A 15,511-nucleotide genomic window follows, 5' to 3' on the forward strand; every position below is an offset into this window, starting at 1 on the left:
AGCTTACCTGCACACCTCCGATAGTGCATTTCAGTAGAGCGATTAACAATCTAAACTGATAGCCTTGATGACAGTTCTGGTGGGGAAGGGGGGTGTGTGTGTGTTATTTTTTGCCCACTACCATCGGAAGCATTTACTCTGACCACTAAAAATTCAAGCAACTTGGGTTCGGCAGCATTCATCTGCACTACTAGTGCAAAGACAGGCCTGTGGCATTTTCTGGATTGTGTTCTTTCACTGTAGTCTGTAGAAAAAGTAGCCTTAAAGATGCTTCGGGTGGTACAGCATGTAAAGTTCGTTTTTATGATGAGTCAGTAAGTAGGCAGTTGACAATTTTCAAACTGTTAAATAATCCCATGTTAATGAAATAAGATCCTTGTTTACAAACCAAAGTTACAGTTTAAGGTGCTGCTTATTTTCAGCAAGGTGCATATTTTAAACAGGTCTGACCTATTAAATGTATATCTTTAATAAAGCAAATAGTTTACTTTTACAGAAGCTTTAAAATACAAAATGTACAGTTCCAGTTCAGAAGCATTAGCTATTCACAAGAAGCACTGCAATAAGGGTAAGTTAACTAAGCACCAAACCCTTGCACTTGGCAGTGTAAGTGAAGTTTAATGGCAAGACTCGTTTGCCAAGTGCAACAATTCTTAAAATTACCAGTGTTCAGAACAATCGGAAGCAAAGGACAGAGTAGCACCTACGTGGTCAAAATGCAGACAAACTTTCTCTTTCACAATTCACTTATGTAGGTCTTGAAACTTGCCAGCCTTTGTAATTATGAATAAACTGTAAAACCTACAGCAATAATTTGGCACTTGTTAGAAAAAAGTTCAAAATTAAGTGTTTTCATTAACTTCCGTTTTGGTCTTAGTATGAATAACCAGTAAGTACAACCAAATTTAGGATTTAATATTAGATCTAAATGACAAGGTTTAGGAAACTCAAAACCATTCATCAAGTTAAATAACCACTAACATTTTCAGCAGAGGGTTTTCAAAATTATAGTAGTATAGACCATTAACAATTTACAGACAGAAGCCACACTGATTGTGCAAAGCACATTACTGTAAAAAGTCTATGTACAGCAAACAGATCGTTGTAAACATGGTAAGTATGAAGTTTCAGAAAACATGGTGACAATATCATAAATACAGGCAACATTGGCATCCTCGAACAGCACAAAAGGTTAACAATCTGGGCCTGCAAATAGAGCCCGTCACCATACAAACAAAAAAGGTGGATGGGTTTTAAATACCCAAATGTTTAATAGTTTTAGTGTTGTGTATACTTTATTTTTTCATATATATAATGTATTTATTTTTTGGTATCTTTAGATATAGATGTACTTAGTTTGTAAAAACAAAAACAACAAATGTGCTTTATCTTCATTGAAAAATTATGCCGTTAGAACTAATAACCCATTTTGCTAGTAGTTAACATATTAGAATGATATGACTTAAGAAAAATACAAAAATAAGATTAATACTGTCAAAACTCTTATACCAGAAAATATTGTGGTTTTTAGACTCTTTCAAAGATGAAATATGAAAATTTAAATAAGCTCTAACTATATAAAGAATCTTCTGTAATCTCAATTAATATACAGTGGGATAGCTATACATATATTTACCATTGTTCTTCAATTTTTAAGCACCAGTCACTCTCCCGGATCCGCTTTGGTTGGAAGATTATTCCTAATTCCACAGGTTCACTTAATGGCACATATTGACTGCAAATAATTACTTTATCCTTTTTAAAAAAAATAATGTTCTTTTAACTAACTGCTACCCCACATTTCAGTTTAGTATCTTCTGAGCCAGCTCACAATTTTTCATCAACTGTTGCATCTGAAATAAGACTTTAAATATATGCAAGTAGTCTTTTAGGCTATACTTTCACACACTTAAGGAGCACTGTGTGGACAATGCCTTTGGCCAAATGATGCGGTAAGAAACTGTGTAGGTGTTTGAAAACCAGTGTCATATTATCCGCACAGATGCCATCTACCTCAAGCAGCTCAGGTAACATTTGTGACACAAGGCTGAGTGGTTCTGCTGATCTTTACTTAGGGCAAGGAAACTACCACAGAACTCAGTTTCACAACTGTTTCTGCAGCAGTTTCACCACAAACTCACTTGCATGGCACACGAAAAGCTGCTCTTGCACTTTGTTTAAAAAAAGCTGCCCCCGGGTCACTTATGGAGAATACAAAGGCTTTACAGCTTGTCTGTGGTAAATTTAAAACACAGTGTTGAGCAAAGCGACCGCTATATATTTGCTTCAGCATATTCAATGCGTTTCAGTTAGATGTTTAACTACAAATCTATATGAAAAATAGCTATAAAATACAGTGTTTCTTGTATGGTAGTCCTCCAGCAGTTTTTTAAAAAAAGGTTTTGAAAGTAAAGGCAATATACACATTTTTAAAAGCATTTCTACATCACAGTTTTAGGCTGCTTCACTTACGTGAAACAAACATATTGGCCAATATTTGCTCAGCACTGTAAATCAAAACTCAAGAGTTTGTGTATCTCACCCAGACCCCTCAATTCCCTATTTAAGGACACAAACAGGGTATAGCCAATACAGAATTGTGAAACATATATGTAATTTATGTTTGGCCCTGTGCTACATGAAAAGGAATTAGTACTGATGCAGGTAAGATGGTCTGCGTTCGTGCTTTACTGGAAAAGATTTAAAGCCCTTATTCATCTGTTTGTGCTGGGAAGCCTGTTGCTGCGATTGCTGCTGCTGCGCATAGGCAAAGTTAGAGGAGATTCCTGCTGTGGGAGCACAGTCGTTGGCTGCTGCCCACATGGGCGACTGGAGGATCTGCATCGTGTCACTCCACTGGCTGACAGGGCTGCTCATAGGGTACAAAGATGTACTCTGAGCGGGTAGCGTGTTCGTGACGGAGGACGTATGCTGCCAGGGTGCCTTTGGAGGCCAGGTTTTGGTTTTATTATCCTGAGAAAACAAAATTAGTTGGGTTTCGGTTTGGGGGTTTCTTTGTTTTAATAGCAAAACATTTCTTTTTTGAGACAGTACTTGAGGTGTCACCTCCTTAAGACATTTTCAGAAGATTAACTTATGTTTGAAAGCAGAATTGATGCATATATGAGGCGCTCTCAATTCTTGAAATACCTGCCTGTTCAAAAACCTTTTTGTTTACCTTCAGCACGTTTCCTTGACACATCATAGCCCCACTGTAAGTCAAAATTTGTAGCAAGACAGGTAATAAATCTGTGATACTTTAGTTTTCCCTGCACAGACAATTAAAACTGATTTTAAATTGAACTGTGTTGCCTCTTAGCTTAACTTGAAATCTTAGGTTTTGTGATAATTTCTGCTACAAGGGAAAAAAGATAAGCAATTTCTAGTTCTAATATTTAAACTTGGTAACTTTGATAAAAGCATCTAGTACTGCTTGAGTGCAAATGGTTTGGGTTTTAGCTGAGGTAAGCAGTCTGGAGATGCAGATGCTCTTCTAGTTGTTTTCCTAGTGTAAGCCACCCCAAAATGCAAACAGGAAAAATGACTAAGCATAGCCATTTTCAGCTTACCTGATTACGGTCATCCACTGCAGAAAGCAGAGGTGGTGATGGTAGCGTACTAGGCTCCTGTTCGCCACTACTGTGTTTTCTGCCCAAAAAAAGAGTGACATTTACTTTTTTTTTTTAATGAGTCACCCACATTAATCTGCCAGAGGCACATACCATTCTGTAGTTTCAGTCTGACAGCCTAAAATGAGTCCTGATTTCATCTTGTTTCATGTATTTTTCTCAGGACAGGTAAAAGGAGCAATGCAGAAAAATTCATTACTGAACACTGTCAGAGGCTTGACAGGGCAGTAGTTCTCTGAGATACAGCTCAGCAACACAAACACACATTTTTGTGGAGGTGAAAGGAAGGTGGGCTATTCTTTTGCCCACTTGGAAGAAATCTGCCAGAAATTGCCTTTTTTTCTTCTGTTATCTGCTCTCGTTTGGGGTTTTTTGTTTCGGTTTGGGTTTTGGTTTTATTTTTAAAGTACCTTTTCTGAAATAACTTTACAGAGAAGACAAAAGAAACAGCTGAGCAAGTGAAACACCTGGTGAAGCACAGTGACTTTGCTGAAGAAAAATGTTATACCTTTGGTTTAAATTTGTGACCTAATATCAAATAGAAGTCCTTGACCACATGTACATTCTGGAAGGTTTTTGTTTTTTCTTGTTTTGGGGAGTGGGTTTAGATTAAAACAGAATCTTTTATCCTTTCATCATTTGTCAAAAAAATAAAGTCACCATGCTGCAGTCCTCAGGCCTCCATACGCAAGCAGCCCTTTGCAGGGCAGCTTTAGAACACTCAGCCCTTTTCCATTCTCCTACTGTATAGTTTTAGCTATGGTATTTTGTCAGGCCCTCGCCTGTAGAATGTTTTTCTTCCTAAAAGCAACATAAGACAGAGGTGCTGTTACTTCAGCTTAAGTTTTTCTTTAATGAAGCACACTCTTTGGAAACTTCCTTCTGCTTGTCTCTTCAGAGCACTGCGTAAAGGACAGGCTTTTGTTCTGGCTCCATGAATCGCTCCATGATCAATCTCTAGGAATCTGGTGGCTTGGCAGATTAAGTTCACCCATTACATGCTTACTGCGTTTTCCTTCCCTGCTTCTTTTTCTAAGAAAAACACAATCACTACTTTTTCTGTGGCTGCTTATTAGATAGCTTTCTTCCATTAATTTCAGTTTAGCGTTAATTGAAGCTCAGTTCCTGTCCCCTCCACGTAAAGTCTGGCTAAGTGTAAAGATTCAGAAAACAGCTCTTTTGGTCGATTCCTTTCAACCTGCTTGCCTTAGTCTCATTATTTTCAACTCCAGTACACTTCCTTTCTGGCAATACATATAAAAATAGCTATCCAGATATCATCTGCAGGAAACTGACAGTACATCCACTGACTTTTTCCTGTCACCAAAAAGCAGACAGACAATCTTGTATCTAAACACGTTGACTCTGAGTTATTCTGTGATCTAAACAAAAATAGATTATTTGGCCACAGAACTAGCTTATTTTAGTTTTAGAAAAGTCTCTGAAAAACAGCATGAGAGAACGATCCCAGACTGGAATTGGGTTGGTATTTGTGCTTTGCCTTGTGCCTTTTATTGTCTTAACTGCCCTCTGCTATGGAATCACTGAGGTTCCAACCCTTTAGAAATGCAGAAAGCAGTTGTTGTAATTCATGCTACTGCTTTCAAGTGGATTGTTCATAGTTGAAAATCTGGCTCAGTTTTTAAGTTACTAAGTTTAGTTATAAATGCAGTTAAGCCTCCCCATATTATCAGAAATAAAGGACTAAATAGGCATGTCTCTACGACTACTAAAACAGTGGTGGTAAGCAAGGTGAGGCAACACGTTATCAGCAGTAATTTCTTGGTGCCACAAAGTTGCAGTAGAAGCCAGGAAACAGGAACATGCTGGCATCAAAACGGCCATTGGGAGCATGAGAAGGCTGCAGTGAAGTACAAAGTTTAGAAAAACAATTCAAAGATGGTATCTAATGCCTCAGTAGTTTAGAAAGAAGTGGCATCCATAATAGATTATTGTGGAAGAAGGAAAGCGACAGATCTTTTCTGGACATGGTGAATTTCAGCTACCAGCAGGCTATTTGCACAGATGCTAGTACGTATAAGGAGACAGCTACTAATGTTACTCAATTTGGGACTCCCTACCATTCAAGTCAGACGGGCTATGCACTTGCTCTGTATCATCAGTGTGGTACGCATACCTGACATTTGTATAGCTTCATCTAATTAGTGGGAATTTCCTTTGTGTGGCTACTCAAATGAAATGATCAAAACAGACAACTCTCATGAAGCAGTATGCATTTTTGTTCGTTTTGCTCACCTTCTCTGCTTTACAGCAGCAACAAGGTCTGGCCCTGAGAACATTGAGAACAAACTGTCTCCGTTAGCTGAGGAGGTCTCATCACTTGAGCTGGCAGAGTCTCCTTGAGCACCAGACCAGCTATTTGTCACGTCACTGTAAGACAAAAAGTTGTATTAGTTCTTGTATTAACAGTGCCCGGTCCAGACTGTGTGCCCGAGGTAGTTGTGCGAGTCTTTGTCACAGGTGATGGAGCACAAAAAAATTTCAATACTTTGTAAAATGTACCAATAATGCAAATACCTTCACTCACTTACTTCTGAGTGATCACATCAACTGCTTTGTCTGTTACAGTCACTTTATATATATTTTACTAAAATAATTACATAAATAAAGAGTGCCTGTCTTGGTCAGGAAGGAGAAACAAGTAACGCTTGGGTTTGGAATCACTAAACACTTTTTTTCATTACAAAACTGAGCTAGAACACATACTTGTCCTACTGGTTTTAAGCTCACTTGAGAGTCACAGCTATTACATTATGGACAAATGGACAGAGGCTCTTGAAATGCTTCTGCTGTAATAAATAGTTATGATTTGGAAGAGATTAAGGACTACTAATGGAGTTGCTGTAAGGCAAGCTGTAAGACTGTTACTGCCTTACAGTAGGTAAGATTAAGTGGCTAAAATCTGGAAAGCTGAATTCAGTCAGGCACTGCCACTTTGGTAGCATCACTGTTCATCAAAGCTAGGTCTTAAAGGTTTTCAAAATACTGAAAAGAGAACCGTTCTGGATGAATCTGTGCTATAAATTCCTTACTTCCTCTCTTTGAGTCAAAGTCGGTATACATCCCACCCTGAAGAAGTCATCGAATATCAGTGCTTCAGTATCAGCAAAGCAGGCAGGGCTCCAATTTCTCACTTGACATAAAGAAGTGCAGCTTTCACAGATGCATCAGCAATTGGAAAAAACTACCCAGTATTGCCACATTCTGCCGAGTGTGAAAGACTCAATATACAATAAAAATATGTAGCCTGTCCCATGTCTTACCCTTCTGTGAAATACTCAGGAAAGGGCCAGGTTTTATGAGGATCATCAGGAAGAGGCCAGTTGCTACGTGTGTTGCTTGGACGACGGACATGCTGTGCTTGCCTTTTTTGTTGCATAGCCTGGTTGACCCCAGCAACATAGCGGGCAAATTCTGGATCAGAGCCAACTGAATAAAAGAAACCAAGAAGTCAGTTGCTGACATTCAGCTATTTCTACTGCAATTATCCCCCTCGTTTAATCCTCTAGGCTTGACCATACCCCACAACAGAAAATAATTCCCTCGCTGATAATAAATGCCTGACAACAGCTGATACCTCTTCATGGAGCAGTGAAGAACACTGAATGGGAAACGGTTTTAAAAAGTAGATACACACCATCCATACATGGCGGATAATAATTCTCACTCAGAAGCATGCCTGCCCCTTGAATTCCATTAGGGAAATAGTATTTGTCACTATGATCATGTCTATACACTGAAAGGTCCAATATCCCATCAGCAGACACTGACAGAATTAAAACTTGTACATTTATCCAAGGTCAGAGAGAAAGAACATACCAATTACGACATTTGATTCCAGATTGCAACATGATTTCCAGCTATTTGTGATCCTGCTTACCTCAAGAAATCAGGACCTCAGATTGATCATATTAGAACACACAGCCCAGAAATTACGTACTTCCTACAAAGACTAGTAACAATTTCTAAAAATTTTGATCCAGACCTGCAAAATATTTCAGAATAAAATTGATATTTACAGAAAAAAGAAGTTATTTTTAAAAATAGAAATTCTTCCATCCCTCAAGTGCTTTATGTGTCCCAAGCACCTGATAAGTGATCTGACAAGTATGATCGTGAGCAGACACAGCAAATATCCAAATATGTTCGAAATGCTCAACTGATCTGAGCAAATAACTCCTGTATTGAAAGAATGCTGTTATGAGTCAGTGTAATTGAGTTTCCACAGCTTCTGTTTCTTTTTGCCCCCCTCCCCCCCCTTTTTCCCTGAGGGAAAACTTTGCAATCTGACTGGATTTATGGAAATTGTCTAGACTACATGCATACTAACTGCAGCAGGAAGTACAGAGCCGTCGGCTTGCTGGTCTCAGTTTTAAATTAAGAGTGAAGCCTGAAGAACATCCAACAAGCACACTCAGCTTTCATGTGATGGCTTCCCTGCGTTCAATTCAGCATTTAGGAAAAAAGTTTCCTCATTTTCATTTGGCACATTCAGAAGACAGTTCCACCATGTTTTGCTGGATACAGATTAGAACAACAGGGAAGTAAATACCTTCTGTTTCTGTACATTCTTTATTATATAAGCAAGGGACAGAGCTATCTGACAAATGTACAGAAACAAAATATTCCACTAACACTTGTTCTTTTTGAGAAATATTTTATGACAATTTAAGACGAGGCTGGAAGCTAGACAGGTGCTCAGATCTAAGGACAGATTCTGAAGAATGTCCAGGCTTTTTTCCTGTGGAAAGCATTAAGTGTTAAATCACTGTTCTATTCAAAATAACAATTTGTGTTGATTTTTACCTCAGTAGAAACATATCAGGTAAACAGCTTTTTATCAGATATGTTTTTTACTGTATTCTTTCACATCTGTGAAAACAATTCAAAATGCCTGGAGGAATCAGTGTTCTTTCTACCAGTTCTTACTACAACATTCCTTCATCAGGTTTTTAAAGATGGTATAAGTATCATAACATACATTTTGGGTAACTAGTTAAGCCTTTGACATCAATTTTATAAATTCTTAATTGGTAGATTTGCATCTGAAAAGAGACATTTTCAGGCTCTAAAAATATTTAGCAAAAAAGTAACACCATTTGTTTCAAATGACAAATGTACAAACTCCTAAGCAAGTCTGGAAATAAGAAAGTGTTTTGTGTTTTAAAGTTTTCTGTACTACACTAACTAGAGCTTAAATTGAAAATTCCTACATCACAGCTCAACCTGTCAAGTGATATGAAGAAACAGTATCTTTCCAATGGAAAAATCTATTTGATTACAAGTTGGGGGTTTTTTGTTTGGTTTTGGTTTTTTAAACCCTAGATCTGTGGAAAATGCTGTTTACTAATCTATAAGAGAATGCCTGTCTGTGTGTGTGTGTGTATATCACTTCAGCTACAGAAACATTTATTTTAATCCACAGACCACCATTTATCAGCTCAATTAAGTCACCTTTTCGGTGTATCGCTTTCAAAGTCCTTGATACTCATCGTATCAAATGGAACAAAACCCACAACTTTATGTAGATCAAGAAGAAAATACTACAGGAATAGAATTAAAAATGCCCATCCTTTGTATACATGCATGTTATTCCCTACACATACATGTATTTGGTGCTTGGTGAAAGTCATTTTATCTTTCCTTAAAGGCTGTGATTATCCTGAAGTATATACCACAAGTATGTTTAAATAAGATACTGCTAATTCAGACTTATAATTGTTAAGAAGCTTTTGGTAACATAACTATGGTGCCTATTTTTGCCTTATGAACTCCATTAATTTATCAACTAACCTGATAAAATAAGTATCAAAATTATGAGTCAAATGAGCTGGTTTCTGAGACGCCTGCAACAACAGTCCTAACGCGTGCAAGTTAACGTGGGAAACGGATTCATGGTTCGATAAGAGGTTTTCCTGTTAGTTCTAGCGCTGCCTCCCTCCAGGCAGCTTCCATAAATGCACAGTACAAAGTTTCTGTAGCTATGTTCCAGGCCAACAGAAATTATATTTACGAGATAACAGATTTGTAATGTGTTCTTAGTACTACTAGCAGAAGAATTCATTAATCTCCTCTTAGACTCTACAGTCAATATCATAGTCTTTAGCTATTTGCTTATAGCTATAAAATTTTATCTCACTTCATCTTTGACAATAATCCCTCTACATTTACAATTTATTGGTGGTTCAAACACATCTGGCAAACCACATGGCACTTGCTTTTTAGTCTCTAATCCCTCAGCATCCGAGCTTTTCACTGCAGTAACAGCTGTAGAACAGGAACCAGTGCAACTCCCATGGAATCACGCAGTAACTGAGGGGAGATGCAGGAATATGGGCAAGATGCAATCCGGCTGTATCTCCAGACTGCAAGACTAGTAAATACCAAGAAGGATCATTTTGGGGAGAGGTAAAATATATAAGTTCAGGAGTTGATGGTTTTAAACAATTTTACAAATTACTAATAGAAGGAACATCATGTCTATGCATCTGGTTCAGTACTTTGATGTGGTCCATACAGGAGAGGTCAGAACTACTACAACTGGGACAAGAAACAAGGAATTTGTTTGTATTCTTACTTATTAATGAAGTTGCTTGTACTTTAGTTCACCTTCAGTTAAAAAAAAAAAAAAAAAAAAAAAAAAAGAAGAGAGAGAGAGAAGCATACATTTAAATACCTGCTTGCCTTTGTAAGCACTCTAGCATCTGGTGGATGGCACCAGGAAATGACAGTTCCTGCTCGCAATATTTAACAGTATTCTTTGTAAAAGAACCCTTATAAATAACACAATAAAGGAAAAGACACACACCTGCAGGGTCAAAAGGCAGGAATTCTCCCAACATCCCAAACACTCCATCAGTTTGGTCACGATTTGGCCATGTGTTGTTTCTAGGTCCTTGTGGTTTCTGTCCTAACACCTCTGACATCATATTGTCCATATAGCTGCTCACAAGACCCAAGCTGTACAAATCAGAGCTTAAATCTGAAAAACCAGGATTGTTCCACTGGTTTATATGAGACAATCCAGCTCCAACAGCTTGGGCTGGCTGCTGTGAAGAATTAGTCAGCCATTTAGCAGGTACACGTTGCTGTGGTCCAATAGGTTGAAGCAAGTGTTGATAATACTGCATTTGCTGCTGCTGCTGCTTTTGTGACTGTTGCTGCTGTGACAAGCCTTGCTGAGTAGGATGCAGTGGTGTGTGAGAGACAGATTGCAGTTGCTGTTGTACTGTTCCTGATTTTTGTTCTGTTGCTGTAGAGGATGCAACAGAGTTCCTTCTTTTCACCATCGGAGAAGTCTGCTGGGATTTGCCCATGTTAAAACCAGACAAGAAGTCTATAACATCCTGCATTTCTTGGTCAGTTGGTAAATTCATACCTTTGTCATCCTTGCCATCATCTGGTTTGAAGAAGTCGTCCCGTCTTTCAACTAGAAACCCATTCACTAGCTGATTATTTGTGCTCTGAATTGACTGCAGTGAGTCTGCGGTCCTAGGAAAGTTACCAATGTTCAAAATGCTTTGTAACCGTGCATCTATGTTAGTGGGCATTTTAGCTTTCTCCTCTGAGTTGGAGCTTATGAAGACATTTTTGGAAGGTGTACTGGGGATTGAATAACTTCCAGCATTACTTGTACTGGTACAGGAAGTTTTTTTTGTAAACCGTGATGTCAGTTTTGAGAACGTCTTTTGTAGACCACCTGAAGATTTGCTTCCATTTCCGGATGGCATGTCAACTTGATTCCCAAAGTCTGAGATTTCACGCTGTAACTGGATCTGAATACAAGGCAAAGCTTGCTCCCTGCATAAAAAAACCCACTTATATCAAACCACCTAATACATAACTGAGTTTCTGCTTTGGGGGAAAATATGTATTTGGGTAATAGATAGTGGAAAAACAAAACCAAAGATTGCCAAGCTTATCACTACTTCTTACGGTAAGAATGCAAATTATTACTCATATTTGCAATAGCATTAACTACTTTCCATTCCTTAAAAAATTTTAATTGTGCTTCAAGACCTAAACAGAGACTAATTTTATATAAATGAAATACTTTAAGAGAGAAACAAATACTTTTGTACACTTGGATAAGCTGCTGGTTTGTTTTTAAAAAGACTGCTATATGTACCCACAAGGTACCTCTATATAGATTGCCAATTTCTTGCTCTCAGTTTGACCGCTTCTGATGAACTGGTACTATCAAATTCCTCAGTACACATCTTTCAGCAATGGTGGTTTTCTTTAAACTAGGGGAGTAGAGCATGAGGCTCAGGAGGAGATGTACCTTCCTTCCTTCCACCTGTGTATGTCAAACACAGCAGTATAGAGCACATCTACTAGTCCCAAAGTCTTCTCTGGATCCAGACTCCTCTGTAGCAAAGACATTGTTGCTGGATCTTCTTTCAGACACCTGTAAACATTAAGCTCAACTTAAAAATCAAAATTTTTATTTTTTACATTAAACAATTTTACCATACTCATCAGATAATAGAAGGCCAATTGATGCACTACTCCTGCTCCTACAGAGGAACAACTAATAAAGGCAGCATAATGGATGAACGAATGCCTAAGTGTTCCTAAAGACTATGCCTGCAGCCCCAGTTTCTTTCTGCTGTTGAATACACAACTACTCTAACCGTAAAATTAGGAGTTATATAATTTATTTTAAAATCATGATTAAAGATTAGCTCTTTAGCTGAGCAGGCATAATTCAGGCACAGAAGTAAGAAATAACAAACACACAAAGCACAATTCTGGAAAACGGCAAAAGCACAACAAACCCAACACAAAACACTAGCACACGAGTGCGCTCTGGAGTGCCACGCTAAGAACCCCCAGCCTGACAGACTCCCTGTGGAAAATAATTTGGTGTATCCAACAGCCTGGGGAAGCTGAGCTGTGAAGGATGCAGGATTAGTGAATTTTCCTCATTAATAGCACAGAGTTAGGACTGAATTTGAGGTGAAATCAGAATAACTTAAATCTAAATATTAGCACATTTGTCAAGTACTTAACGAACTCCTCCAGCAGGGATGAGTAAAGAGGCACTCTCACTGTGTGTCAGCAGGCGGAGCTCTTCCAGAGCGCACAAAGCCTGGCTCAACACTCTGCAGTATTTTAGTTCTTTCATAATAGAGTAATTTACATAAAGAGAACAGAGAAATGCCAGTTTATAGTCGAATTAAAGATGTATTTGGGTAAACAGACTATCAGTTGACTCACACTTCTGGACATACCATTGGTACCACTGGTAACAGGCTATCTCACTAAGGATTCAGATGAATGAACTGTGCTGTACTGAAATTTCTAACACTGACTAGTCCAAAGTGAGAGAGAGAAAGGAAGTGTTCTAATTCCAAACAATTGTTTCCAAAGGGAAGAAATGCTCACCAAAACTGCAGATTAATCCTACCATTCTTTCCTAGGCAGTCAACTGAACGGTTAGCGAACAGCACCTCTCGGGCCACAGAGTTCTGCGGTTCATGACAGCACTTAAAGAACAGCTCAGTGAAGAAAGACCTAAAGCTCTCATATTAATTTAATCTAATTCTTGGCTTTCACGAGGTAACACCTGTGAGGACCTGCCAGGGAGGAACACAACAGGAATACTACTGGATTTTTGTTTTTTTAAACCTTCTCTTTCATCATCAAGCTTTTACTTTTTCTTTAGAAGTATGTTTTAGTGCCCCAGCACTGCCTCTCTTCTATTGCCTCCAACAGAGGCAGCGCTAGTACAAAGACAGCTAAAGTACAACTGTCAGTCTGTCAGGAATGGTGGCATTCAAACAGTTCCAGATAAAGGAACTTGAGGAAGATATGCCATAATTGCGTTGTATTCTCTCTTCCATTTGTACTTCAGTATTTTTCCCTATATGTTCCAGTCACAGCTCTTAGTATAATCTGCAACACAGAATTTTTATTTACCAAGTTGACGGAACTTGCACCACAATTCTGGATCCTTCTAAACTTATCTGAGGAGCATAGGCTTCTTTATTTTCAATCTGTGCTGTGTCCACAACGACCTAGCAAATAAAATGAAAATAAAAGGGAAATGATTTTAAGAACTAGTTCTAGTTACTGTGTCACCCCTGTAGTTAAGATGCAATAGTCTCACCTCCCTGCCATGCTACAGGTATAAAAAATAACCAGATAAAACCCAAATGAACTCACAAAATCATTGTAAGTTGATTTCTATTTTAATATATATACAAAAAAGAATGTAAAATATTAGTTTGATATAGTAACCTATATTTCAAGGACTTAATTTTTCTCAGTTATGGACTGTAGTTACGCATCACTACATAGTTAACATAGTTACCAACTGCGTTACCTAGGAGCTGGTGGTCATCAATGGCTTCGTATAACAGCCCTTACATTAGAGAGGCTTGGCACTATTACTACTTTAATAGCTCCCAAACACCTATTTATCAAAATATTTTAAATAATTTAACTGCAGTGCATGGTATGATGTAGACAAGTAGTATTTAGTCTGAAACTCTTCACATAGCTCACAATTCTTAACACACACCCCTCGTTTTAAGATTGGAAAATTCCACACCAACATTCCTCTATTCTACCTAATGAAACTGTACTATTATTAATTCTGTATTATATAAAGAGAAGAAAAGTGACTGCTCAATTTGTTGAATTCTGAGCCCTCTGTAAGACATCACAAAGATATATGGAAGATTAAAGCATTGAAAATTAACCTTCTGTCATGAACCTTTCTTTATATGGAATTAAGAAGGAATGGATTCACTTCAGTTTCATTTAAACTTTAATACCAGTGATAGTAAGTTCCATATTTGGTTTGTGCTTTCTGTTATTGTCCAGTCTGCATGGGTTGGCCTTTTTGATCATTTCCATAATTTCCTATTTTGGTCATGCTGAGCTTTTTGGCAGCACTCAGCAGTTCTTGCTTCGGTGACTAGCAGATTAGCTGTACCATTTACCCTTGAAATGGCAAAGTCCTCCAGTATAAGTAAGCCTCAAGGGATATTGCCTTTTTTTTTTTTTTTTTTTTTGCAATCATTCTAACTGGTTCTACTTCTAACTGGTTGTCTACTACTGGTTATGAAGAAACGTGAATAATGTTGAGAGTTTCTTCTCTCTCTTGCTTTAACACTACCATCCAATGACGCTTGAACACAATTATTTCCCACCTTTTAGATATTTTAGCATAAGGCCTTAGTTTTCCTCCAGTTGACTCTAAGCATTGCCTGAGTTTATTCAACCTTGTAAACAATGTCTAAGCACAGTGACAAAATGCCATGCTATTATCCACTCATGAAAACACCTCTCATTTAGTAACAGGGCAACTCCATTACTCTTCTCCTTGTATTTGTACCATTTTAATTTTATGTAATTTGGTAATCTGCAATTCAGCTGTATTGCAGTTATAATTGGGATAAAGAGAAATGAACTTAAGAGTGATCTTTCGCAACTCCCAAGAAAAATACTGTCTGCATCTCAGACCTTTAAGTCAGAACTGAAATTCTGATTTGTGCAGACCTACATCAGCTAGACATAGGCCAGTAGCGGTGCATGGTAGTGCTCATGGTCTGGGCTTTGTTGGGGGGGTATTTCTCCTCCCCCCCCACCCCCCCCACCCCAATCTTCCTTTCTTCCCATTATGAAAGGTTTTACATTTCTCAGCATTTGGGCAGAGTTACGACATCTGGCCTTTAAACATTAGTAGGAGATTTATTGCTTCTGCAATGCATGTTGGTTTTTTGCTACCAGCACAGCAAAGGATGACTAGAGACAAAGTTAAACCTTCCCTTCAGGACTTTGCATGAGGCCAATTCAAAGTTTTGTTTCCACTCATCCTCTGAATTCCACTATTTTAATATACATTACTT

General features: G+C 38.1%; 1 protein-coding gene across 2 annotated transcripts in view; it reads right to left on the minus strand.

Annotated features, from left to right (window-relative positions):
- Positions 1-446: 446 nt before the first annotated feature.
- GARRE1 (granule associated Rac and RHOG effector 1) overlaps positions 447-15,511 on the minus strand; it is a 60,673-nt gene continuing 45,608 nt past the window's right edge. For both annotated transcript variants that reach the window (XM_064459558.1, XM_064459559.1), the window contains exons 8-14: positions 13,575-13,672; positions 11,935-12,060; positions 10,459-11,450; positions 6,914-7,079; positions 5,886-6,020; positions 3,570-3,648; positions 447-2,973 (exon numbers count right to left, since the gene is read on the minus strand). In XM_064459558.1, coding sequence (XP_064315628.1) covers positions 2,650-2,973; positions 3,570-3,648; positions 5,886-6,020; positions 6,914-7,079; positions 10,459-11,450; positions 11,935-12,060; positions 13,575-13,672 — 1,920 coding nt within the window. In that variant the 3' untranslated portion in view covers positions 447-2,649. The remainder of the gene's footprint in view (positions 2,974-3,569; positions 3,649-5,885; positions 6,021-6,913; positions 7,080-10,458; positions 11,451-11,934; positions 12,061-13,574; positions 13,673-15,511) is intronic.

Source organism: Phalacrocorax carbo, chromosome 8 (genome assembly GCF_963921805.1).
Source record: "Phalacrocorax carbo chromosome 8, bPhaCar2.1, whole genome shotgun sequence".
Classification (NCBI taxonomy): Eukaryota; Metazoa; Chordata; class Aves; order Suliformes; family Phalacrocoracidae; genus Phalacrocorax; species Phalacrocorax carbo.